This window comes from Hemicordylus capensis, chromosome 4, assembly GCF_027244095.1.
Source record: "Hemicordylus capensis ecotype Gifberg chromosome 4, rHemCap1.1.pri, whole genome shotgun sequence".
Lineage (NCBI taxonomy): Eukaryota > Metazoa > Chordata > Lepidosauria > Squamata > Cordylidae > Hemicordylus > Hemicordylus capensis.
This window is the reverse complement of record NC_069660.1, coordinates 162,826,748-162,852,118: the sequence shown is the minus strand read 5'-3', so window position 1 is coordinate 162,852,118 and position 25,371 is coordinate 162,826,748. Positions and strand designations below refer to the sequence as shown.

Sequence of the window (25,371 nt, the reverse complement as noted above, 5' to 3'; positions counted from 1 at the left end):
CAGAATCAGGATTGGGTGAATGTCTTTACTGTTTCTTTGGATTAGGCCAAACCTCCCAGCCTGCTTTCCCGGCTAGTTTTCTCTTCCTGTCCAATGGCAAAGGACAGTCGCAGTGGCAGGAAAGACTGGGGTAGGGAGAGAAGTCAGTACCAGGCCAGCTGAAATCTGCAAGGGAGATGCCCTGCACACATAGTCTCATCCCGCCCGGCCCTGTTCCTGGCCAGGAAGGAAGCTAAGGGGTTGGCCTGGCTCCTGGGAGGTACCTCGTACCTACCTGCACTGGCTTTGTCTGATTGTTGTGGGGTAAAGGAATGAGTAAGGCTTCTTTAAACAACAGAGGCTTTTAAAAATAATTAATTCAAACTATAGAACCATCACATATGATTACTGTATTGTCTGATGCTTTGCTGTAAAGTTCCAGTTTGGTGGGTGTGGGAGCAAAGGGAGAATGGGGAATATTTAGGGGGGAGCATCCACTATCCCTTGAAGTCATCTCTGTTACAGCAGCATTCACTCCCACTGAATGACAGAAATCAGAGTTTTTCTGTTCCTAAGATAATTAATTCCCTCTGAGCTAGAAAAAGTCCAGGCTGTGGGGGTGGTCCCTCATATGCTGGTTTCCTGCTTCTTCTTGTTCCTTTCCCCCTCTGAGACATGTGCCTGTCTCCATCTTTTAGGGATGGGTTGAACAGATGAGGACCCTCCTGGGCAGAAAATTTCATAGGCCAGGTAGTGTAGGAAGCTGCTTCTCCTTATGTTTCTGGATTCTGACTTTCAATCCAGAAGGATCCTCAAGGCAGCTTAGAAAAAGCAAACAATGCAATGTAAAGGCTGCTTCTATTCCCTTCACATCTGGTTTTTAAGAGGTCATTGAAGCTGCTCTCATTGCCCTTCATCCCAGTGAATTTTCCTGATTGTCGAAAATAGAGTCGTCATTGCCCAGCTTTGTGCTCCTCAATCTCTTTAACCCAGGACTAGAGGTCTTTTCAGTATCCAAGGGCAGAGAGGGATATGGAATAGCTATATCTCAGGTAAGGTCCTGAACAAAGGCAGTTCTAATGGCACTTAAACTCTGACTTCCATAAATAAATTCAACTGTACTTTTAAAGAAATCTTGTACTTTCGCTTTATTCACACTCAGACCCACCAAGCTGTGTACTGCCTCTCATTTTCCTTCACCCCACTCAAATGCAGAGCAAGTTATCTGTCCCACATCCCTTCTTTTTCCAGGCTTCCATGTTTTAGACCAATGATTCCCTTTCTTTATCTGTTCCCTAACTAGAGATAAAACTTTAAAATGCAAGCAGTTTGTACAACTAGCAAAGTCTGTCATCAATTATTACTCTTGTCTTTTTTGCAGTAAAACTTTATGCTCTGACAAGTGAAGTCATCAATGGAGAAATTCAATTCTATGCCAGAGCCAAACATTTCTACAGGGAGGTGCCAGCGTCAGAAGAGGGTATGATGGGAGATTTCATTGAGTTGTCCAGCACAGATATCGAGTCCTCCAGGGAATTCCTTAGGAATTTTGTAGGGGTGAGTTGTCTGCCTTTGCAATTCACATATATGGTTATACTCTGGATTTTTGATTATGCCTCCATTTTGAACAAGAGCCATGCAGAGAACACATTCTTATGTGTTGAACTTTGAAACATTTCTGAAGGAAAATTCTCACATTTCAGATGTTCATGAAGAAAACTATAGCTCTAAATCCAGTCTGTGCTGGTGGGAATCATTCAGCCACATCATAAATGCAATATACATACTGGCTTAGGGTTAGGAAATTGCAAGTTTTCTGCATTGGAAGGAAAACTATTGATCTTGGTAGTTGTGTAACTATTAGGCCGAGATAATAGGGACACCTGTCCTGTGAGCAACCTGTAGCACAAAATGGACAAACACTATGTAGCATATAGACAATTATTAAAATAATACAAATTATAAATTGTTCTCTTGCTCAGAAGCTTAGTGAGGAGGGCATAAGTCCAGGCAAACTGCACTGCTGCAGCTTCTCGCTGGCCCTCTGCCTATAGCCTAACACAATAAAGCTCGATTCAACCATTGAATGTTTTGTGTATGGCGGGGGGGCGGGGGTAAATCTGGACATACATGATGGCCAGTAGCAGTAGCAGCAGGTTTATTTTGCACAATGACCTCTTGAGAAGGAGCAATGTGCACGAGCAGTTAGAACTTGGGATTTCAGCAACAGTGCCTTTAAGGATACACAACCATTCTTAACACATGCTGATGCTGGTTCCTTCAAGGAAAGAGGTAGAATTGGCAAATAACCCCTTGCAACAAAGTAACATTTATTGCACTTAGACATTATAATCTGGAACAACTCTTTATCTCTTTTTCTCAGAGGCTCAAAGAGATTGCACTTCCCCCTGGGCTTAATGGCTACAAACACACATATGCCTCACACCTTGGGAGCCCTTGAAGTTATACACTTTGGTGCATTTCTTATGCCTTCCATCATGAGAGGTGCAAGGATGCGATAATCTAATTTGGCTTCATTGGCAGAGCTGTATTTCTTTGTGTTTCTGTCGTATTCTTTTAGTTTTAAAAAGAAATAATAGGCCTTTCACGGGGGGGTGGAGGTGGGGGCTCTTTAAAATGGCTGCTCAGCCCAAGAATCAAGTAAATAAAAAGTTAACCAAACCTGGAAAACATATCTCAGAAAGGCTGTTAATTTATTTATGTGTTTTATTGCATTTCTTAATTGCTTTTCTGTTAAAAATTAGGCCCAAAGGCAAAATACAATGCCAATAAAAGACATTAAATAAAATTTAAAATCAATATGTAATCAGATTTTTAAATCTATTAGAAATACACCGCAGAATAGGTTGTATATGAAACTCAGTTCGTGCAGTGTTTCAAATCCAAAACGTTTCGGAGGGTCAGCAACCAGCACCTTTAAAAGGGAGAACAGCAGGTCCGTACCTGCTCCACCACCACTCCACGCAGCTTCCTGCTGCTGCGGGGGCACTCCTCCCATCAGCCCATGCACTGATGGGGTGAGTGCTACTGCCACGCATGTGCTGATGCAGGGCATTAAACCTACAAGCAATTTTTAGCACAACAAAAAGAGGGAGAGGGAGAGAGATTAACCTCTCCAACTGTCTGCCAAAATAAAAAAGTCTTCTCTAGATGCCTAAAATTAAAAAAAGAAGTCCCCAGATCACCTACCTCCCATCTCCAGTTATGGTGACTCTTCTCTTGTTCCCAGCAGCTACAGAGCACACTTCTCTGAGAGTTGGAACACAGAGCAGGGGTTCACCAAATGATTTATTGGGGATGGAGGTATATGGGTCATGTGGGAGAAGCCATTCCCTAGATCATGCTGGGACCATTAAAGGCCTTAAATGTTAAAAACAGCTCATTGAATCAGGTCTGATATCAAACTGGAAGGTTGTCTCAACCGCCCAGGCATTGACTGTAGGTTCTCTGCATCCAACTCTCATCACTGGGGAGCCTCTGAACATAAGAACAGCCCTGCTGGATCAGGCCCAAGGAAGCCCATCTAGTCCAGCATCCTGTTTCACACAGTGGTCCACCAGATGCCGCTGGAAGCCTACAGGCAGGAGTTGAGGGCATGCCCTCTCTCCTGCTGTTACTCCCCTGCAGCTGGTACTCAGAGGCATCCTGACTTTGAGGCTGGACGTGGCCTATAGCCTTCCAACTAGCAGCCAATGATAGACCTCTCCTCCATGAAGTTATCCAAAGCCCTCTTAAAGCCATCCAGCTGGTTGTTGGCTGTCACCACATCTTGTGGCAGAGAATTCTACAAGTTGATTATGCATTGTGTGAAAAAGTACTTCCGTTTGTTGGTCCTAAATTACCTGGCAATCAATTTAATGGGATGACCCCTGGTTCTAGTGTTATGTGAGAGGGAGAAGAATTTCTCTCTATCCACTTTCTCCATGATTTTAAAGACCTCTATCATGCCTCCCCTCAGTTGTCCTTTTTCTAAACTAAATAGCCCCATAGAAAGGCGCTCTAAGATCCTGATAATCTTGGTTGCCCTCTTCTGCACCTTTCCCAATTCTACAATTTATTGTTTTATTGTCTTTATTGTTTTAGTGGTTTGTTTTAATTGTAAACCACCCTGAGCCATTTTGGAAGGGCGGTATATAAATCAAATAAATAAATAATAAATATAAATAAACACAATGTCCTTCTTTAGGTGTGATGACCATAATTGTACGCAGTACTCCAAGTGTGGCCACACCATAGTTTGTATAAGAGCATTATAATATTAGCAGTTATATTTTCAGCCCCCTTCCTAATGTTCCCTAGCATGGAATTGGCCTTTTTTTTACAGCTGCCACACATTGAGTCAACACTTTTCAACGAGCTGTCCACCACGACCCCAAGATCCCTCTCTTGATCAGTCACCGACAGCTCAGATTCCATCAGCATATACTTTAAGTTGGGGTTTTTCATCCCAATGTGCATCACTTTACACTTGCCAACATTGAACTGCATTTGCCATTTTGTTGCCCACTCCCTCAGTTTGGAGAGATCCTTTTGGAGCTCCTCAAAATCTGTTTTGGATTTCACTATCCTAAACAGTTTGGTGTCATCTGCAAATTTGGCTACCTCGCTGCTTACCCCTACTTCTAGATCATTTATGAATAAATTAAAAAGCACCTGTCCCAGTACAAATCCCTGGGGGATCCCACTTCTTACTTCTCTCCATTGTGAAAACTCTCCATTTATCCCTACCCTCTGTTTCCTGTCCTTCAACCAGTTAGCAATCCACACTAGGGATGTGCAAACTGGTTCGGGGGTTTGGAGTCGAGCTGAAACACACACAATAGTTCCATCCAGACCAGAACTGAACCCCCACACCAGTTCGCGTTTTTTTTTTTAAACAAAACATTTTTTGTACCTGTAGCCCATTTGGGGGGGCTTCCTAAAGGCTGTGGGTGGTTTATCACCACCGCGGCCCATAAAACCTTTGGGCCTTTGTAAATCGGCATGAGAGCCATTTTGCCTGCTGCCACGCATGCTCAAATGGCCTCTGAGGGGCCTGGCATGGCCCAGGGCATCACAGAGGTCATTTGAGCGTGTGTAGCAGCCATTTTTTTAAATTTTCCACGCATGCTCAAATGACCTCTGCAAGGCCCTGGGCCATGCCAGGCCTCACAAAGGCCATTAGCATGCGAGGTGGCAGGCAAAATGGCCACCATGCTGATTTATAGAGGCCAGAATGGGCAAAAAATGAAGATTTTATGGGCTGCGGCGGTGATAAATGAGGCCGGCGGGGGGAGGGGAAACCTTCGCACACACACACACACACAGAGCCTTTAGGAAGCCCCCTCGAAGGGGCTACAAGTACTTTAAAGTTTTATTTAATTTTTTTAAACAACAATAATTCGCGAATGCCCCCTGGACCGAACCAAACCAGTGGGGGGTTTGATGGAGGCCGGACCAAACTGGCCCGGTCAGGTTCGAGTACAACTTGCACTCGAAACGAACTGGACTAGCTGGTTACATGCACACCCCTAATCCACACACGTACTTGTCTCCTTATCCCATAACCACTAAGTTTTCTCAGGAGTCTTTGATGAGGTACTTTATCACAAGCTTTCTAGAAGTCCAGATATACTATGTCAACTGGATCACCTTTATCTGCACACTTGTTGACACACTCAAAGAACTCCAAAAGGTTCGTAAGTCAAGATTTACCTTTGCAGAAGCCATGCTGGTTCTACCCCAGCAGCGCCTGTTGTTCTATGTGCTTTACAATTTTATCCTTGAGTATGCTTTCCATCAATTTGCCTAGAACAGATGTTAATTTCCTGTAATTTCCCAGATTGCCCCGGATCCCTTTTTGAAAATTGGTGTTACATTTGCTACTTTCCATTCCTCTAGTATAGAGCCTGATTGAAGTTATATATATTAGCAAGGAGGTCGGCAATATCACATTTGAGTTCTTTAAGGACTCTTGGATGGATGCCATCTGGCCCTGGTGATCTGCTAGTTTTCCGTTTTTCCAGACAGTTTAGAACATCATATCTTGTCACTTCTATCTGACTCAGTTCTTTAGCCTCCATCCTCCAAAAGCCTGGTTCAGGAACAGGTATATGTTCAGTATCCTCTGCTGTAAAGATGGTCGCAAAGAACTCATTTAGCTTCTCTGCAACCTCCATATCCTCCTTAATAATCCTTTTCACTCCCTCATCATCTAATGGTCCAACTGCCTCCCTGGAAGGTTTCCTGCATCTGATGTATTTAAAGAAGTTTTTGTTATTCCCCTTGATGCTTTTAGCTAAATGTTCCTCAAATTCTCTTTTCACTTCCCTTATTGTCACCTTGCATTTCTTTTGCCATAGTTTGTGTTCCTTTTTGTTCTTTTCATTTGGACAGGCCTTCCAATTTTGGAAGGAAGTCTTCTTCCCTTTTATGGCTTCCTTGACTTTACCTGTTATCCATGCTGGCATCCTCCTGGACTTAGTGGTACCTTTCCTCCTTTTGGGTATACAATCTAACTGGGCTTCTAGTATTGTCGTTTTGAGTAAACTCCATGCATTCTGGAGCGAAGTGACTCTCCTGATTTCCCCTTTCAGTTTTCTTTTCACCATGCTCCTCATTTTGGAGAAGTTTCCTTTTCTGAAATTCAAAGTTTCTGTGTTAGACTTCCATGGTGATTCTCTCCCCACATGTATGCTGGATTTGATCGCACTATAGTAACTGTTCCCTAAAGGGTTGATGACCCTGACATTACGCACCAGTTCCTGGGTGCCACTCAGGGTTATTTCCAAGGTTGCCTTCTCTCTGGTTGGTCCCCCAGTCATTCAGCGTATCTAGAAATTTGACCTCTTTGTCATTACCTGACTGTGAATTTAGCCAGTCTATGTGTGGGTAATTGAAGTCACCCATTATTACAGCCCTGCTCTCCTTGACGCCTCCCTGATTTCCTCCTGCAACTCCCAGTCACTGTCAGCGTTTTGATACAGAGGGTGATAGCACATCCCCAGTAACACATTTCCTTTCAGGCCTTGTATTGTTACCCACAGGGTTTCTGTGGAGGACTCTGGTCCACCTAGGTTTTCTACCTTGTTAGATTCTATCCCTTCTTAAACATACAGTGCCACTCCACCACCAAGGCACCCCTCCCTGTCCTTTCTATAGAGTTTATATCCAGGGGTAACAGTGTCCCACTTGTTCTCACTGTTCCATCATGTTTCTGTTATGCCCTCTATATCTATTTCTGTGTTAGCAACCAAGCACTCCAGCTCGCCCATCTGGCATATAAGCACCTATACGCTGAATCTCTTCCCTGGTGTATGCTATCTTTCTTTGGACTCTTTGACCAGTTGTAGAGATATGTGGACCGTTCTGGTGGTCCAGAGATTCAGTCTGGGGGTTCAGGATCAAACTGAACCCCACCCCGGTTCTGTCCAGACTGGAACCGAACCTCTGGACAGTTTGTGGATTTTTAATTTTTTTTTTTTAAATGAATGTAAAAGTACCTTTATCCCCTTCGGGGGGCTTCCTGTATGCCGCGGGGTGGGTGGGTCCGCGAGAGTTCCCCTTCTCCCAGCCGGCCTCTGAAATCACTACCACAGCCCAGGAAACTGATCATTTCTGGCTGTTTGGGCATCTGTAGTAAGCGGTGGCAGCCATTTTGGCCGCTGCCGTGCATGAATAAATGGCCTCTGTGAGGCCTGGCATGGCCCATGGCCTCATAGAGGCCATTTGCACATGCACAGTGGCCATTTTGGTTTCCCAGGCCGCGGCGGTGATTTCAGAGGCCGGCAGGGGAAGTGGAACCCCCATGGACTCCCACCCTGCAGTATACAGGGAGCCCCCCAAAGGGGCTAGAGGTACTTTTACATTCTTAAAAAAAAATTAAATCTGTGAACTGTCTGGACCCAGACCAGACTGGGGGTGGTTTTGATGGGGGCTGGACCAGACTTAGCCGGTCTGGTTCGAGTCTGGTCTGGTCTGGACTCGAACCGAACCGGGAAAGCTGGTTCCGTGCACGCCCCTAACCAGTGGGCACAGCCTTCTGTCTGCTCTTTATGTGGTTCTGCTCTGTCCTCTTCTGTTTTATCTGAATCCTTTATACCTTCACACTTTAAAGGATGGCATTTGCTGAACCGGATACTGCCCAGCTCGTGTTGGCTATTGCCCAGGTGTCATTGTAAAAGCTGATCTGCAACCTTTTTGATTTTAAGTGCCAGCAGTCTGGTTCAATCTTGGTTCAAGTGCTGCCCGTCCCTTTCGTACAGGCCTTGCTTGCCCCAAAATGTATCCCAGTGACTAACAAACTTAAACCCTTCCTCCTGTCACCAACATCTCATCCACGCATTGAGACCCCTCAGCTCTGCCTGTCTCACTGTACCTGCGTGTGGAACAGGTACCATTTCTGAGAATGCTACCTTGGGGGTCCTGGACTTCAATATGCTACCTATCAGCCCAAATTTGGCTTCCAGGACCTCCTGATTTTCATTCCCCCATATCGTTGGTGCCAACGTGCACAATGGTAGCTGTCTTGTCCCTGGCACTGCCTAACAGCCTATCTAGACACTGTGTGATGTCCACAACCTTCTCACCAGGCAGGCAAGTCAACATGCAGATCACAAACCCATTTCTCTCTACCTATAATGATCAAATTGCCCACTACAAGGAGCCCCCCCCCCCGTACCACCTGTGTGAGAGGATATGGGGAAGGGGTCCCTTCTAAAGGAGCATTTCCCTCTTCCTCAGGCTTATGTCCTCCTTCCCCAAGATCTTCATTCTCCCCAACAGCAGAGGAGCTATCAGCCTTGGAGTGGGATGCCTCTACCACATCCCTGAAGGTCTCGTCTGCATGTCTCTCTGAGCTTCTCCAGATCTGCCACTTTGGTCCTGAGGGAACGAATTTGTTCCCTGAGAGCCAAGAGCTCCTTGCAACAAGCACACACCCATGACTTCTGCCTATAGAGCAAACAGTCATACATGTGACACTCTGTGCAATACACTGGGAAGTGCCCCCTCCCCAGCTGGCTTTCTATCTTCATAACTGGTTTTCTTGGCAGTTTACAGTATTTAGAGATAGTTTTTTAGAAAGATAGGTCTCAGCTGAATTGGTCAGCTATTTACATGTCCAAACTTCCTTTCTCAAGAATATGAGGGAGGGATTAGTACTTACCTTCTCTTCTCCACTTGGCTCCTTGTGATCTCAGGGACTTGTTTCAGGCTCCCACACACACTTGCCGCTAAACCCCCACAAAACTCCAATGCTCTGTTCGCTATGCTCTGTTCGCTTTGTTCTCGGGCCTTCACCTCTTATGTAGAGAGAGGGCGTCAAAATCTGGTGTCAGGAATGTGGCTCACAGGAATGTGGGCCCTCCCACAGCCCTAGATGACTCCACCCCCTCCAAGCAGGGAGAAACAACCACTGAATGCCACAGAACCCCCAATGCTAGCCCTGGCAAAATGCTAACCCTAGCAAATAAACACACAGACTAGGACTTCTCCTTTAAAGAGAAACCAACCCCTCAAAATCTCCCCTCCTCCTGTTAGTTAGTTTGAAGGGGGGGAAAGGCTTGATCTTGTTCTGTTTAGAAAAGCATGCTCACCTCCTGAATCCGCTTCTGCTTTTCCCAGAGTAGGCTTCAAACTCTGCTATGGCCTCCAAACTGTCTTCAGAGGCAGCTTCATCTATAGAGTGTATTGCCATAATCACTCTGTGAAGTTACTAAAGCAGAACATGAGTGGTCAGATCCGTATTTAGAGACGTGGTTGGTCTACCAGATATAATTGGTGGAACGTGGAGCTGACTTGGGTGGTTGACGTAATCACCCCTAAGTGCTTTTTCCCACTGGGTAGAGCTCACATAGTTCCTTGGTTTACTGGGACGGCAGCTGGAGCTGTCTGCTTTTATTTGTTTACTTTTATACTGGGTTTCATGTATACGCCACTTAGGATTTTGATATATAGGAACATAGGAAGCTGCCTTCTACCGAGTCAGACAATTGGTCCATCTAGCTCAGTATCGTCTAATGACTGGCAGCAGCTCTCCAGAGTTTCGGGAAGGAATCTTTCGCAGCCCTATCTGGAGTTGCCAGAGATTAAACCTGGGACCTTGCAAAGCACTGAGATATGGTCCCATCCCCGTGGACAGAATATACAATAAGGAAGTTAAATACCAAAATTACTATTATTCTTGATGTTACCTGTTATTATAATATTTATACTGCTAATCTTCTTCTTCTTCTTCTTTGGAAACATAGGAAACTGCCATATACTGAGTCAGACCATTGGTCTATCTAGCTCAGTATCGTCTTCACAGACTGGCAGTGGCTTCTCCAAGGTTGCAGGCAGGAATCTCTCTCAGCCCTATCTTGGAGAAGCCAGGGAGGGAACTTGGAACCTAGATACTCTTCCCAGAGCAGCTCCATCCCCTGAGGGGAATATCTTGCAGTGCTCACACATCAAGTCTCCCATTCATATGCAACCAGGGCAGACCCTGCTTAGCTATGGGGACAAGTCATGCTTGCTACCACAAGACCAGCTCTCCTCTCTTCTTCTTCTTCTTCTTCTTCTTCGCTGCCCTGGGAGTGGGCAGCTTAGGAAATTTAAAAACAAAAATAAGTAAGTAAACAAGCAAGCAAAAAAGACAGGTCCCTGGCCCAGTGAGCTTACCATCTAAATGTTGACACTGGGGAGGAGAAAGACAAGGGTAGATGCATCTAGGCTTTATTTCAAATGGGCATAGGAAATGAATGAAATGGTTAAGTCAAAGGCTTCACAGGAGTGGGCTTTGAGAAGGATGTTGGTGGGGAAAGCTCCTTGTCATTTCTGCAAAGACATAACTGTGACTAAGAGTCATTTTGGATCTGGAAATTCATTTCAAAATGATAAAACTTTAAAAAATTAAAAAAAGACAGGAGTTCCCATTTTTTTCTACACCAAACTGTACATTTAGCAACAGACCAGGATCTGGCAGCTTAGTCATCTTAAAGTTGGGCATCAGAACATCTGAAATCAATCGGCTGGGCAGGACTGATTGGAAGGGGGAAGTAGTTGGCAGGGGAGGGGTATTTAATGTTCTCTTGCCCATCACTTTCCCTCTGCACTCCACTCTTCCAGACAGTTTTCCCAAGCTGGAGTTCCCAGACATATTTCGCCATGGCTTGGAAGGAAAATAGCTGGGGGAGGGAAGTAAAGGGGAGAAGTAGTGGGCAGGTGAAGGATTGAGCATCTCTTCCCTCTCTGCTACTTCTTTCCTCAAAATTGCACTCTCCCCATTTTGCTCTTAAGATCTTTAGCACAGACCAGGTAATGTTCCCGGGCTCTGGTCTGCTGCTGAATGTCTAGTGTGACCACTATCCCAGTGGGGCTTATACAGGACAACTGTCTGGCAGATTGTGCACTATGATAGAAATGTATGAAAAAGTCAGTTATATGAAAAGAATCCATATAAAGTGACAGGAGATGTATTTATTTATTTATTCATTTATTTATTAGAAACATTTAATATACCGCCCACTCCGAAGACTCTGGGCAGTGTACAAAAACATGCAAAGCAAGAGAACATTAAAATTACATTCTAAATTAAAAACTAAATTAACTAACAAAAAAGAAAAAAAACCAATAGGTAAACTACAGGGCAAAAGCCTGGCGAAAAAGAAAAGTCTTCACTAGAGATTTAAAAATCAGTAAGGAAGGGGCTAAATGAAACTGAAGGGGAAGGGAGTTCCAGAGAAGTGGGGCAGCAACCGTAAAGGCTCCTTCACGGGTCCTAGCACCCCAAACCTCTCAGAAATCAGGGACCAACAAAAGGGCCACCTGAGATGATCTGACCGGACAGGATGTAACTGGATGGGAGAGGCAGGTCTGTAGGTAGACAGGCGCCAAGTCCTGCAAGGCTTTGAAGGTCAGAACCAGGACCTTAAATTGAACTCGGAAGCGAATAGGCAACCAGAGCAATGACTGCAGTAGAGGTGTTATACCCGGTCTTATTTTCTGGCACCTATGAGTAGGCGAGCCGCTGCACTCTGGACCCGTTGTAGCTTCCCGATCATCCTCAAAGGTAACTCTAGATAGAGAGCATTACAGTAATCTAAGCGGGAGATCACAAGGGCATGGGTCACTGTCATTAATGCCTGCTAATCAAGGTAAGGGCGTAATTGGCGAACCAGATGAAGCTGGGCAAAAGCACTTCTGGCCACAGCTTCCACCTGCTGCTCAAGATATGAGTTCAAAGGTAGCCCACAATAGCAATCAATTGGTGGGGGGTTACTTTAGTTGTAAATGTTTTTAATTCATTAATGGGTTCTGAGCCAGAACAAGGATTATGTTTAATAAATTTATCCCCATAGATAAAGGATTTGTGCTTGATAAATCAGTGCTGCTGATTAACTTGAATGACTCTCAAGCGGTACTTGCATTCCTTTGCATTTGCTCGCTCATGTTCAGTGTGGGTTTGAGTTTCCAGAGCAAGCTGTTACTCAGTCTTGAAAACAGCTGCACTCATAAGAGAACATAAGCAAGAATTTATGCAGTTCCTCCAGCCCATTTTTGCAGCAAAAGGATTGCATGAGTGGGGTCTGCTCATCTAGGAATCTACAAAGAGACTCCAGTTCTTGTTCAAGATGAGAGGTGGGCCGAGCAACAAATCAAGAATTTCCCAATTTGAATTTTAACTCTGCTTCGAACTCCCTAGGGGGCCTTAAGCAAGCCACTACCTTTCTCAGCATCCACCCTCCATCTGCAATATGGGGATGATGATGATGATGATGATGATGATGATGATGATGATAATAATAATAATAATAATAATAAACAACTTACCTTGCAGAGATGTTGTAAGGTTTACAACAAGAGAATGTGCTGCCATTTTATAGAAGTATTTGTTAACATGATGCTCAGCATACGATAGGTGGTCCTGCACCGTCCAAGCTGCTGTAGATGTCTAAAGCAGCAGCAGCAGCAGCAGCATTTAGCTAATTAGCAATGCATTAATTTTCACCTTCAGTTAGAGACTTTGCAGAAGGGATGTGCCTGAGCTGTCTACCATGACAGCATGGTTGAAACATGGTTAAAGCATGGTTTGAACACTTTAAAGAAAATTGGGAAGGGAGCTTTAAGGAAAAGGAAAGCAGGTGCTTACCTGCTCTCTGCCACCCCTTCCAGCTTTCTGTTGGGGTGGCATATGTCCCCCAAAGCCCCATGTGCCATCAACGTGCACATGCCATCCGTGCATGCACGAGTGACATTTGCGTGATCAGCATGGTAAGCACCTGCTCTCCTTTTCCTTAAAGTTCCCTTCCTAATTTCCTTACAAGTGCTCAAACCATGGTCCTCTGGACACATCCCTACTTTGAAGACTTCTAAAATAAGATCTTGGCTTAGAAAGAACTGTATTCAAAATTGCTGTCATCTTTACTGTTGTTGTCTCTGCGGTGAGACCCTCTTAGGATATACCTCAAAATCTGGACAACCGTTGCAAAGGCCTATGTGAGAGAAACAAGGGATCTCATACAAAAAATCAAATAAACTATGCTGCCTGTTAATGCTGAGATCAGTACCATCAGCAGAGCGGAGTCAAGGAGGCCAGGATGCCTGCTGAGCTCATTCTACAGTTGCTCTTTGCAACTAGATGCACCCCTAGAATATTTATAGCAATGACGCTGCCTGCTTGCCCCTTGTTTGACCTTCATAATGTGCTAAATTAATCACTGAAGCAGAACCCAAGAAGCGATGATATACTGGCGTCTGACATGATTTACTATTAGCCATGATAGGAGGAGATTATTTAGAGACAAACTCTGCCCGGGTATAACTCTTACAACAGCCAAGTTTATGGCTTGTGGTCTAGATTTGGGCTGCAACTTTAATGACATCACTCGTGTGACATGATGGAACAGCAAAGAATGTGCTTCCATTTGAATCTACTATTATTTCACAGGTTTCCACTCCTTCAAATAGTAAGATGTTCCAAGGGGCAGTCTTCATGGGGCCAGTTACCTTGTAAAAAGCATGGATTTTCAACATTCCATAGCTCAACTGCACTCATCCATAGACTTAATTGCTAGACTTGAACAGTCTGCCTGATTTCTGGTTCCATTAGATTCCTTTTCTCTCTCCTCCCTCTCCCTCCCCCTCCCCTGGTGAAAGTGACAGCTGCCCTTTGAAAACAATAAAGATATCCAGGAGTTTGGAATAGCTGTGATTGGGAGCAGCATGTTTTCCCACAAACAAAAGGTAGCCACAATGACAGGAGTTTCTGTCTTTCGCATTCAAGATGATCCCAGTGCCAGATTTAGGCACAAACTAAGTAAACTACAGCTTTACACATTACAAGGGGGCTCTGAATACCAAAGAAGACTAAATGACCAGTTTTACATAACTGGTTGAAAAATAAGGGAGAGAGCTAAAAAAGATTGTAAAACCACATCATTCTGATTAGGCAAAAATACACTTACTGTACATGACTACACAATTATTTATTGTATCGAGTTTATAAAATCTGTGCAGAAATAACTGTAAGTTATAACGAGATCTTATTAGGCCAGGATCCAGTTTAGACCATGCCCACCATCATGGCTACAGGCAGCATTCACCTCTTCAGAAGAACGCATAACTATGTGGCCGTGGGACGGTTAGTAAGTGATCTGCCAGGACAGGCCATCTGACCCATTTTGTAATGTTATAGGGCCTTTTAAGCTTGACATAGGGCCTCAGCATGTCATAATCCAGCCCTGGATGACCCTGTCAGTTTTCCCTCTAGACAATGAGAGAAGTTATTCTAGAATTTTCTTATATCAATGCCCTCAACATTCCATGGGTCCTGGAAACTGACAGAGCCATTTTTGACATTTTAGAAAACTATACTTTTAATTTACAAATTTATGTAGTTCTTAGTACCTAGGAAGTCCCCCAGGCATGCAGAATCCGTGACCATATTTTTGGGTGATTCCATTTTTCTTCCAAATTAATAGGTACTCAAACTTGCTATTTGTGGGATGATGATGACTCTCCTCAACTGCCACATCGAGTGATATTCACCTGTATGCCACTTGCCTCTGTCAAATGATCAATATGCAAACGTCCTTTCCTTTCAAGGTGGTTGGGCATGAGACCAGGCTGCATATCAAAAACAACAGAGCCATTGCTCTAGTGCCCCAGATGCTATAACGCAACTGCTGTGGTGTGGAGCCGAGCCGTGAAGCAGGAAATCTCTGAACTCATTAGATGGCCTTTGCTGGTCACAGTCTCTCATATTTTCCATTCTCCCTTCACACTACAATATGGGTATAGTAATGGTGGCCTTTTGTACAGGGTTGTTGTAATGATGACTGAGATAATTTATGTGAAGAACACTGAATGCTCATTCGTTGCCATTATTTCCATGCCGTCCCTAGGGGCCTGGTAAAGCTGGCACTGACTTCGCTCTTGACTGTGGCTCAGGGATTGGTAGAGTCAGCAAAAATGTCCTCCTTCCCCTTTTCAAGCATGTGGAGCTAGTGGACATGATGGAGAATTTTCTGGCAGAAGCTCAGAACTACTTGCAGGATCAGGGAGAACGCGTTGACATGTACTATTGCTGCAGCCTCCAGGAATTCACACCAACACCCAGAAAATACGATGTTATCTGGATGCAGTGGGTTTCAGGTCAGTTCTGTAATGTTAACACAATGCAAAAATGAGTACACATAAAAAATAATTGACAGGCATATAGGTGGTAATGTTGGGAACTGACACTTGAATATGCAGCGACTAAGGTGTCTATGAATTGAATATCCATGAATTGCTTCTCTCCATTTTCACTTATGACAGCAAGCCTGGGTTTGCCACTGAGTATATACCGTATTTTATGGACTATAAGACTCACTTTTTTCCTCGAAAAATATCCGCCAAAATTCAGGTGCGTCTTATATGTTTTAACAGTTTAATATGTTAAAACTCTGAAAAACTGGATTAAAATTAAGGTGCGTCTTATAGTCCGTAGCGTCTTATAGTCCGTAAAATACGGTACTCAAAACAGAGACGCAAGGCTAATCCTGATTCCCTGATGGATATTTGGAAGACAATTGTTAACATGTTTTGTTTTTTAAATTTAAACCCACATTGTTCACATGAATTACCATCAGAAGCCCTATTGAGGCATTATGTTGTATGAGTGCACAGACGTCTGTATACTTGTACATATTTTTGTGTGAATGCCTGTACCAACAATCATTTAAAAAGTGAAGCTGAGTGCATGCCCCTCAAGTGCATGGTGCAGATAGGAAATATACTGCTGTACTTGTGTTCAACACAATGTGTGAATAATTGTACCTGTGTACAATTATTCTACACCTCTACACTACACTCATACAAATGTTGAACATAATGTGTGAACAGGACTTTAGAAAGAGCATGAACTTTGCTGCTACCTGTTATCTGCAAATGGCAAATGCTACTGCCCAGTAACAGCTGTGCTAAAATCTGATTCCCACCTCATTGTTTCCTATGGACAGCTCTCCCATCCCACCAAAAAAAAAAATTTTTTTCCCCAGAAGAAGTTGAAAGTCTCATCCTTAGACAATGGAGTTATCAGTCCATGTTTTTTAATAAGTCTATGGTGAGAACCTAAGGGAGCTTCTTAATAGCAGAGATTAGAGGTGACCAATCAGGAGCAAGTGAGTGGTTCAAGGAGAGGAAGCAGGGAAATTTCTTAAGGCCAACTGTGTCATAATAATTCTCTTTGGTGAGAGAATACATGTGGAATAGGTAGTCGGAATACAAAAGCTGTCTGTGTTTGCAAAAGAAGGATCCACAAACTGGATACTAGATTCCTGTCTGCTACTGTTTATGGAAATTTTCTTCACAATACACTCAGGTTTTACATTCCATCCAAGAACATTTTCTTGCCACCCATGTTCTGCCATGTGCATCCCTCTATAAATGGCCCTAAATTAACAACAACAACAACAAAAAACCAAGAAACAATTCTATCGCAAAATGGGTTTGCTGCCTGCATATTCAAAAAGAGGCAAGTTTCCAATTCTTGCTGAAATACACAGTGTATCTTAAGCTCAGTTTTTGTTTTTCTGGATCGTGTCCTTTTAAATACGACCTGCGCACACATACACACACACACAATTTGCTTTCAGTTTTGCTCTGAAAGTCTACTATGCTAGTAAAAACCCAAGTGTTCCATGAGTGGGTGCATAGTGGAAAAGAGTTCTGGTGGTTGTACAGTGTTAAGTTTGCTTGTTCCACATTTCTGTCTCTTGTGTCAGTATTTGCTGTGGCAACATTTTCAACAGCAAAGATTTTATTTATTTCTTTTAAAACATTTTACCCCCTCCAGTACACTACTGCTCGGGGCAGCTCACAACATTTATAAAATAGTTCCAGTGTAAAATCAGACTAATAAAATTAACCAAATTAAGTTAAAAATCCAAGCTAAAACCATAATCAGAATTACAGTTTAAGTTTCAAATTAAAAGTTGTTTTAAAAGCTAAAAACTAAGAATTATAAAAACTAAAGAACCTACCAGATAGGTGGAACATTAAAAAGCCTCTTTTAAAAGATATGTTTTTAGTTGGTTTTTTAAAAAAAAACACTGAGGGAGGGAGCATGGCAAAGCTCTTCAGGGAGGGTGTTCCAGGTCCAAGGGGCCACAACCAAAAAGACCCTCACAGATTAGGCCAGTGCCTCTTGTGCTGTTGCAAGAACATATTTAATTGATCCAATGAAAGATAATCCTGACCTGTTTTATGTCCTGCAGGAAATCTGACAGATAAGGACTTATTAGGTTTTCTTATCCGCTGCCAGAATGGCTTGAAGGACAATGGCATTATTATCCTCAAGGATAACGTGGCCCGGGAGGGCTGTGTCCTGGATCCACTGGATAGCAGTATAATCCGCGATCTGAACATCCTCAGGAGCCTTATTGAAAAGAGTGGACTCACTATCCTGAGACAGGAAAGACAAGAAGGCTTTCCTGAGCAGTGTGTACCAATTTGGATGATAGCCATGCAGAAGAACCCCACCCATACCAGAAATGGTATGTTGTAAGGCCCCTGAAGAAGGGCTGGAACTCAAGGACTGGGAATCAAGAGAAAAGAAAGACAACCAGAAATGGCACAGTCTAAGCCCCACTGATAGTCCACTTCCCTCACTGTTGATGTGACAATGAAAACCTGTCTTAAAAATGATCATGAAGGCAAATCACAAAATCAAAGTTATTATGATTTTCAAGTCAGTCAGCTATGCCTCCACTGCAAAGCATTTCTTTAGGTATGGTCTTTCTCTTTCATGAATAGGACATATTTAAGGTAAAACCTGCAAACACAACTCAGTTCTAACAATATTTACTTGGGGAGTAATTCTAATGGATTTCAGCAGAATGTACATTCAGTTGAACTTATTTTCAGTAAATGTATACTTCCAACATGAAGGTCAAGTTTTATTGGGCATGCATGCACAGGTCATGTGACTGCTGCAGCTTTCCACCAAGCTTGCAAGTGTTGAATTGCAACCCCCATGTTGACATGCAACAAAATTGCATGAACTTCAGTCCAGGTCAGTCAGACTCAGAGGGGCTTTACCTGAATGGAAATTTATTGAGATGCTAATAGAAGAGGAGGTGCTTCTCAAAAACAAGTCTCCCCTCTCCTTGTTCTAGATAGAAAGCTCCAGTGCCTTTTACAAAACATAGTAAATAAGGCAGGGGCATAATTATAATAGGGCAAGGGGAGACAGTTGTCTGGGGGCCCACTGCCTTGGGGGGGGGAGGCCCCAGAGGCAGGTCACATGACTGACTCCCCCAGTTGTGCACCCGCCTGGGCTTCCTTCAGTTGTTTTCATCCGCCGAAATTGATGTGAGTGTTAAGACCTGGAGCTACCAGAACAGCATGTCTTTCTCTAGTACCATTAAATGTCTTGCATCGTCCACAATTTACAAAACCTTTTAAAACACAGGTTTATATAGAAATATAGAAATATATTTTGCTTTTTGTTACCACTATTAAGCCTCATTTAAGATTTCTTTACTTCATGAGCTGAGCTGGGGGGGGGCATTTTAAAATCTTGTCTCTGGGCCCACTCCAACCTTGCTATGCCCCTGAAATAAGGGGTACATGCCCCACTGCCTGGGTCCTATTTTACAGCCTTCCCCTTCCCACTACAGCCTTCCCCTCCCCAGGAACACAAGTAAAAAATAAAATTAAAAATGGCAAAGCAAAGTAAATAAATGTCTTATCAATCAGGGTTTTTGTTGCTGCTGCTGCCTGTATAATAGCTGCCTGTGCTGTTCATATTTTCTGTTCAGAGCAGTGTACTGACTTAGAGTCAAACAGGAAGCCTAAACACACACTAACAGCACAATCTTGTTTACTTGGAAGTAAATCCATTGCAATTAAAGGTGTTTACTTCCAAGTAAGTGTGTATGGGATTGCAGCCTAACACTGCAGACCTATACACATTTATCTGGGAGTCCCATTAGACTCAAGACACACTTTTGAGTAGAATATTGTGTTGGAACTCAGCCAAGGGAGGGGTTTGTTGTAAACCACCCACAGTTGTTACACACACACACACACACGGGAGGACTAGGCCCCTGCAGCCTAGTTCTCCCTCAGTAGAGTTAGGTAGCAGGCCTGTTCAAATATTTGGCTTCCATTCCAACACCCAAAGCCGAATAATCTACACTGTTCCCAGTGTCAGTGGAGCCAGTTAAAAAGACAGGACCGTGCTGAGTCCCAGCAATGTCACGCAGGGAGCACTGGGTAGTGAAGTCCTTTCCAGCACTTTCCCTGGCCATCAAGTGAGGAAGAACATGTGTGTGTACTTCCCACCGGAGGCATTGTTCCACCCTGCATAGTCACATAGGGAGGCAGAACATCTAAACCATTCCTAAACCTGCAATTAAATTTTACTAGTATTTAAATTATGTGTTTAGGGCAATTTGGATATTTTGCCCCCACAACATGTCTTATGTGCAGACAGAACAGCACACTAGGTGGAAGGGGGACATGCATACACATGCTCCTCCTCATGCGATGGGAGCTGGAATAATTTGAACTGATCCAACCTCTCATTTCCATGGTAGCTAACTGTAATTTAATTTAATTTTAATTTAATTTAATTTTAATTTAACATTTATATCCCACTCTTCCTCCAAGGAGCCCAGAGCAGTGTACTACATACTTAAGTTTCTCCTCACAACAACCCTATGAAGTAGTTTAGGCTGAGAGAGAAGTGACTGGCCAAGAGTCACCCAGCAAGTATCATGGCTGAATGGGGATTTGAACTCGGGTCTCCCTGGTCCTAGTCCAGCACTCTAACCACTACACCACGCTGGCTCTGTTCTCGTCATTCTGTCACTCACCCTGGTTTCACTCCCTATCTAAGATTCACTACAAATTGTGCAGTGGGGAAATGACATGATTAGCAAGCCAGAGGCTGCCAGTTCGCATCCCTGCTGGTATGTTTCCCAGACTATGGGAAACACCTATATCAGGCAGCAGTGATATAGGAAGATGCTGAAAGGCATCATCTCATACTGCACGGTAAACCCCTTCTGTATTCTACCAAAAGGAAACCATAGGTTGTCTTTGGTAGAATCTGTGTCACCAGGAGTCAACACCGACTCGACAGCACACTTTACCTTACAGTTGTTTTCAGTTCAGAGTTTTCCTCCCCAGCAGCTGTTTCACTCATGAGAGAAAATATACAGCTGTTTCTTGTCCTGCTCTGTCCTGCTAACAGAGATTCTCCAAAGAATCTCTGTCAGCCATTAACAAAGCGACCAGGGTATTGTTGCTGCAGCACTCCTACGAAGTTAGAGACTTGGAGGTGAATAAATCAAGTGGTGACTGCAATTATCACTTCAAAACCTGGATGTGCAAACCTGGTAGCAAAATACCAGTTTTTGCTTCATATTATTTATTTATTATCAATTAATCGATTAATTAAACATATTTGTATACCACCCAAAACTTACATCTCTATGACGTCATATCACCAAATACCCCGATTTGGGAGCCAAGCTGTAAGATTATTTATTTATTTATTTATTTGAACATTTTTATACCGCCCCAAACTTACATCTCTGGAATAAAAACAAAGTAAAACATTCGTTAAGACAAAAATGGTGGGGGGGGATGGGACACACACACATTACAATAATTTAAAAAAATTATAAGATTATAAGATGTCACTTCTGTAATAACTCACCACTTGGGAAATTTATTCTAGATGTCTGAAAACATGTCCTCTAGGGATGTGCATGAAGCAGATGTTGCATTCTGTTTTGAGCTTGAAATGAAACGGCTGAAATGTTCTGTTGATGGAACAAACTAGAGTTTCATCCATAGGAAACAATGGATAATTCATAACACCCCATTGTTTCCCATGAGCAGCTCCTAGAGACACCAAATTGGGTTGTGTGGTAGGACATAATGGCTACTACCTACCACCGAACCCACAAAAGAAATGGGCAAGGGGGTGATTTTTAACATTTTTATAACCTTTCCCCAAAACAGAGTGCACGCATACAAGTTTGTATTGCAATTTGCAATGCATTTTGCAACCCTACCTTGAAAAATACTGCAGAAGCAACTGGAAGCCAGTGCCAGAAAACCAATCATCAAAGGAAAAACAGACCTACAAAATGGCGCTTGGAATGTCGAAATGGGGGTTGTGCTCTGAGCTCAAAACAGGCCCTTTGTTTAAAGGGTGATCTGTTTTGAGCTCAAAACACTAGAAACCGCCCATTCCAAGCTGAAACATTTTGCCAGTGAAACATTCTGCACATCCCTAATGTTCACAGAAGAAATATATGCAAAGTATTTGGAGTGAAATGTCCTGTCAGGCCATAAGTACAACAAGTAGCCCAGGCAGCAGAAGTGTGTGGAGTGCCTGAGTTCCAGTCCTATAACTTTCCCCCACCTGTATTTATATCCAGACCAGGAGTAGGGTTTTCAGATTTTTAAGCCTACTTTCCTTAAGGAAAATAAGTTTATGAGATCACCCAGCATTCTGTATGTCTGTGTCCCCCCGCCAATTTTGCAGTGTCAGGATCAATATGAACCAAATTTGCTACAGCTGTAGTGACACATAAAGACACCTCAATGGCATAGTTTGTGATGATGTCTTGCACCCCAGTTCAAGATTGCTGATGCATGAATGTTTGAGGCACATGTGGGCTAACTTGTGACCCACCTGACCAATTTGAACCAAATTTGCTACAGGTGTAGGGACACATGAGGATGGCTCAAGGGCATAGTTTGTAATGATGGCATCCACCCTGATTCAAGATGGCGGATGTGTGGACATTTGAGGCACAAATGGGCTAACGTGGATTGCCTAACTGATTTGAACCAAATTTGGTACAGTTGGAGTGAGTAAGACATAGGGACAACCCAACAGCATACTTTGTGATGCTGTCACCCACCACAATTTGAGACGGTGGACATGTGACTGTTTAAGGCTAAAGTGGGCTAACTTATGAGGATGGAATTATCAATTAAGATTATAGTGAAAGGAAAGTAGGCAGATCAGTTCTTACCAGAACAACTTGTTCTTCCATAGAATTGCAGAGACTTCTTTTGTCATCATTGAGCTAACTTGCCTTTATGAAATAACAAGAAGAGCAGAGACCCTCATGCCTGCATAGTTGGTTGGAATTAACATAAGTTCTACCATTTTCCAGGCTTCCAGAGAAGCCAGGAGGACAGGATCTCCTCCCTGACTATTTAACCGCTAGCCATTTCACCTGAGACTGCTGCAAAATAAAGTTAACTCATGTTAATTAACATGCATAATTTGTATTTTTCTTGTATGCTGCTTTGAGAGCTATTTAGCTGACAAGTGATTTAAAATGAAATAAATAAATAAACCAATTAAGATATTAATATAAGATGTTAATTGGTTTACTTATTTAATGCATTTATTCGTACAAAATACACAAATTAATTGTCTTCCCATGACAATTCCAACTACATGTTAGGAACATTGAATCTCTCATTTGTTGCTAGTGAATACCACAGGCTATTTTACAAGTGCAAGCAATATTTGCCAATGATTAGGGAAGCTTACATTTTATACATGTTTCACTTAAATCTTTATTAAAGAATAATTGCAATTAAAGTAGCTCTAGTCTGTCAGTGCTTGCAACTGATAAGGAAAACTTAGTGTGAAATGAAAAAGCAGTGGAAAGGATGATAATTTTGATCTGGGTCAGGGGGCCATGCTGTGCTACTGTCAGAAGAATGTGTTTATTCATTATTTATTTTAATAATTTATATTCTGCCCTTCAGGATGACCACAAGCCAGCTAAGAAAGCATTAAATTAATTCTTACACTTTGGGGGTTCTCAAGATTGGGGGCTTTACTGTGGGAGGAAGTGTTGTAAGTGAGTATATGAAGTGTGTAAAAGCAGAATGAGTCAGTACAGGCTGTACAAATTGGTGCCATTTATATGGTACATTATATTTTTTTTCTCCCTTTGGTTCCTTCACACAGCAGGCCTCCCCTTATCCATCCTGACTATTTCTGACCAATAGGGTTGTAGAGGTTGGGGGGGGGGGCCTCCTTTCCAATTTGTGCATTCACCTGTGCCCAGGTAATGAAGTGTGTGTGTGTGTGTGTGTGTGTGTGTGTGTGTGTGTGTGTGTGTGCGCACGTGTGTGCATGGTGCCTGCGAATCCCCCCCTGCCCAGTGTAATTTTCTAGTGTTCTTGTACAACTGTACCCTAGATCACTGGGAAACTCAAGCTACTGTAAGGGAGCACTAACTCCAAACCATTTTGTGTTCTCACTGGGGGCAGGGGCCAGGAGTGGGAAGCTTCCCGCTGGAATGGAAGCACCTCAGTGAAAAAACAATATCTCATGGGATAGCAGGGCATGACACACACCCTCTCCCCACACCCTAGCCACCTTGGAACTGTTATTACTTCTTTTTCCCTTTATGAAAGGAAACATTTCTGGGTGACTCTGATGTACTGGGGTTCTTGCACAAGAACACCATGGAGGTGTCTGTGTGTGTGTCTGTGTGTGTGTGTGTGTGTAAAGAACCACAAATTATACCTCCTCTAGTATACTAACTGGAAGGGAACACAGGCTTCCTGACTTCTGAATCCCACCCCCTGCCAAACTCTTTCTGGGTACAGGGCATATAAACTCTTCTGTCCCCCACTGCAGAGCATAAAACCTGCCATTGACTGTGCAGTGGCTGAACCTTCCCATTCTAGTGCACTGCTGTTAGAGCACTAGCACACAGGGCAATTAAAAAAAAAAATCAATATTAGATGGAGCTCTGGACTGGAAGTAGACTGCAGAGTATAGAACGGAAGTCTGTCCAGGAGTGGAATTGAGAGGGGTAGCAGGCACTTCCATACGGATAGATACAACTCCATCTCACGGGTCTCTCCCACATAGCTCTGCAAAAATCCTGGAGTATCCCACACTCCTATTTTCAACACTTTCCAAAAGTACAACTTTTAAAGACACTTATATTAATCATTAAGGGGCAATCATCACGAAAAGCGGTAAATAATGCTGCTGGCTGTACGAACAATATGTTGCTGTTATTGTGTGGAAGGCACTGTAAATCCCTCCCCTGTCTGAATCCCACTCACCCAATCCTAATTGCAGTGAAGTATAGGAGTAAATCACCATTTGGAAAATGGCTTACAGAGCTAGCCAAAGGTATTTTGTTTTTATCTCATGTTTGAATGTTGTGTTGTAAGCCACCCAGAGAACAATTTATTATTGGGTGGCTAACAAATAAAGTTGTTTTTATTATTTTATTTTATTTTATTTTATTTTGGTATTTCCCCATAATAATTAACATGCACAGGCACAATCTGGTGAGAAAGTTCTTTTCCTCAAGCCTAGTTTAAACAAGACTCTTGTGCTGCTCTATTCATTGCAGTGGGGCTTGTGCAAGAGAACTTTCCAGCAAACTGGGCCACAGGTCAGGTATCTCTGCTGCCCATACTATTACCTGAAGTGGGATGTCTCACTTTGCTTCATGGTAGAGTCATGTCTGGCAGAACACATGATGAAATTTGCTCCTTACCACCAGAAGCAGTCAAAGCCAAGTCAGTGGTTTTTCATGTGATTGTAACTCCCAAGTTAAATAAGGTTTCCATATGCATAACAGGCTATTCATATTGGACACACATGAATGCCTCATCAAATTGCAGCAATTAGTGTAATAAAGGCATCTATCACATACTGTATCTTGACTATTACTGCCATTGTGATTTTCTGTTTCCGTTATAAAGCATTTCTTATTAGCATGTCAGACAGCAGATAATGGCCAAATGAGTTTGACTGTTATATGTGATTAAAACCAGTTGTGTTGACTCCCTCTTTTTCTTCTTTTCCTTTGATGCTTGTACAGTCAAGCCAGGAAAAGGCTTCTGCAT

At 43.1% G+C, this 25,371-nt stretch overlaps 1 protein-coding gene and 1 long non-coding RNA gene across 2 annotated transcripts in view; one reads left to right on the top strand and one right to left on the bottom strand.

Moving 5' to 3' along the window:
• Positions 1-25,308, top strand: part of NTMT2 (N-terminal Xaa-Pro-Lys N-methyltransferase 2) — a 32,098-nt gene extending 6,790 nt beyond the window's left edge. Inside the window, exons 2-4 of the mRNA XM_053246269.1 lie at positions 1,361-1,536; positions 15,366-15,615; positions 17,721-25,308. Of these exons, the coding sequence (XP_053102244.1) occupies positions 1,361-1,536; positions 15,366-15,615; positions 17,721-18,010 (716 nt within the window). The 3' untranslated portion in view covers positions 18,011-25,308. The remainder of the gene's footprint in view (positions 1-1,360; positions 1,537-15,365; positions 15,616-17,720) is intronic.
• Positions 15,495-25,371, bottom strand: part of LOC128323340 (uncharacterized) — a 35,485-nt gene continuing 25,608 nt past the window's right edge. The window contains exon 4 of the long non-coding RNA XR_008306216.1: positions 15,495-15,622. This is a non-coding gene — a long non-coding RNA (uncharacterized LOC128323340). The remainder of the gene's footprint in view (positions 15,623-25,371) is intronic.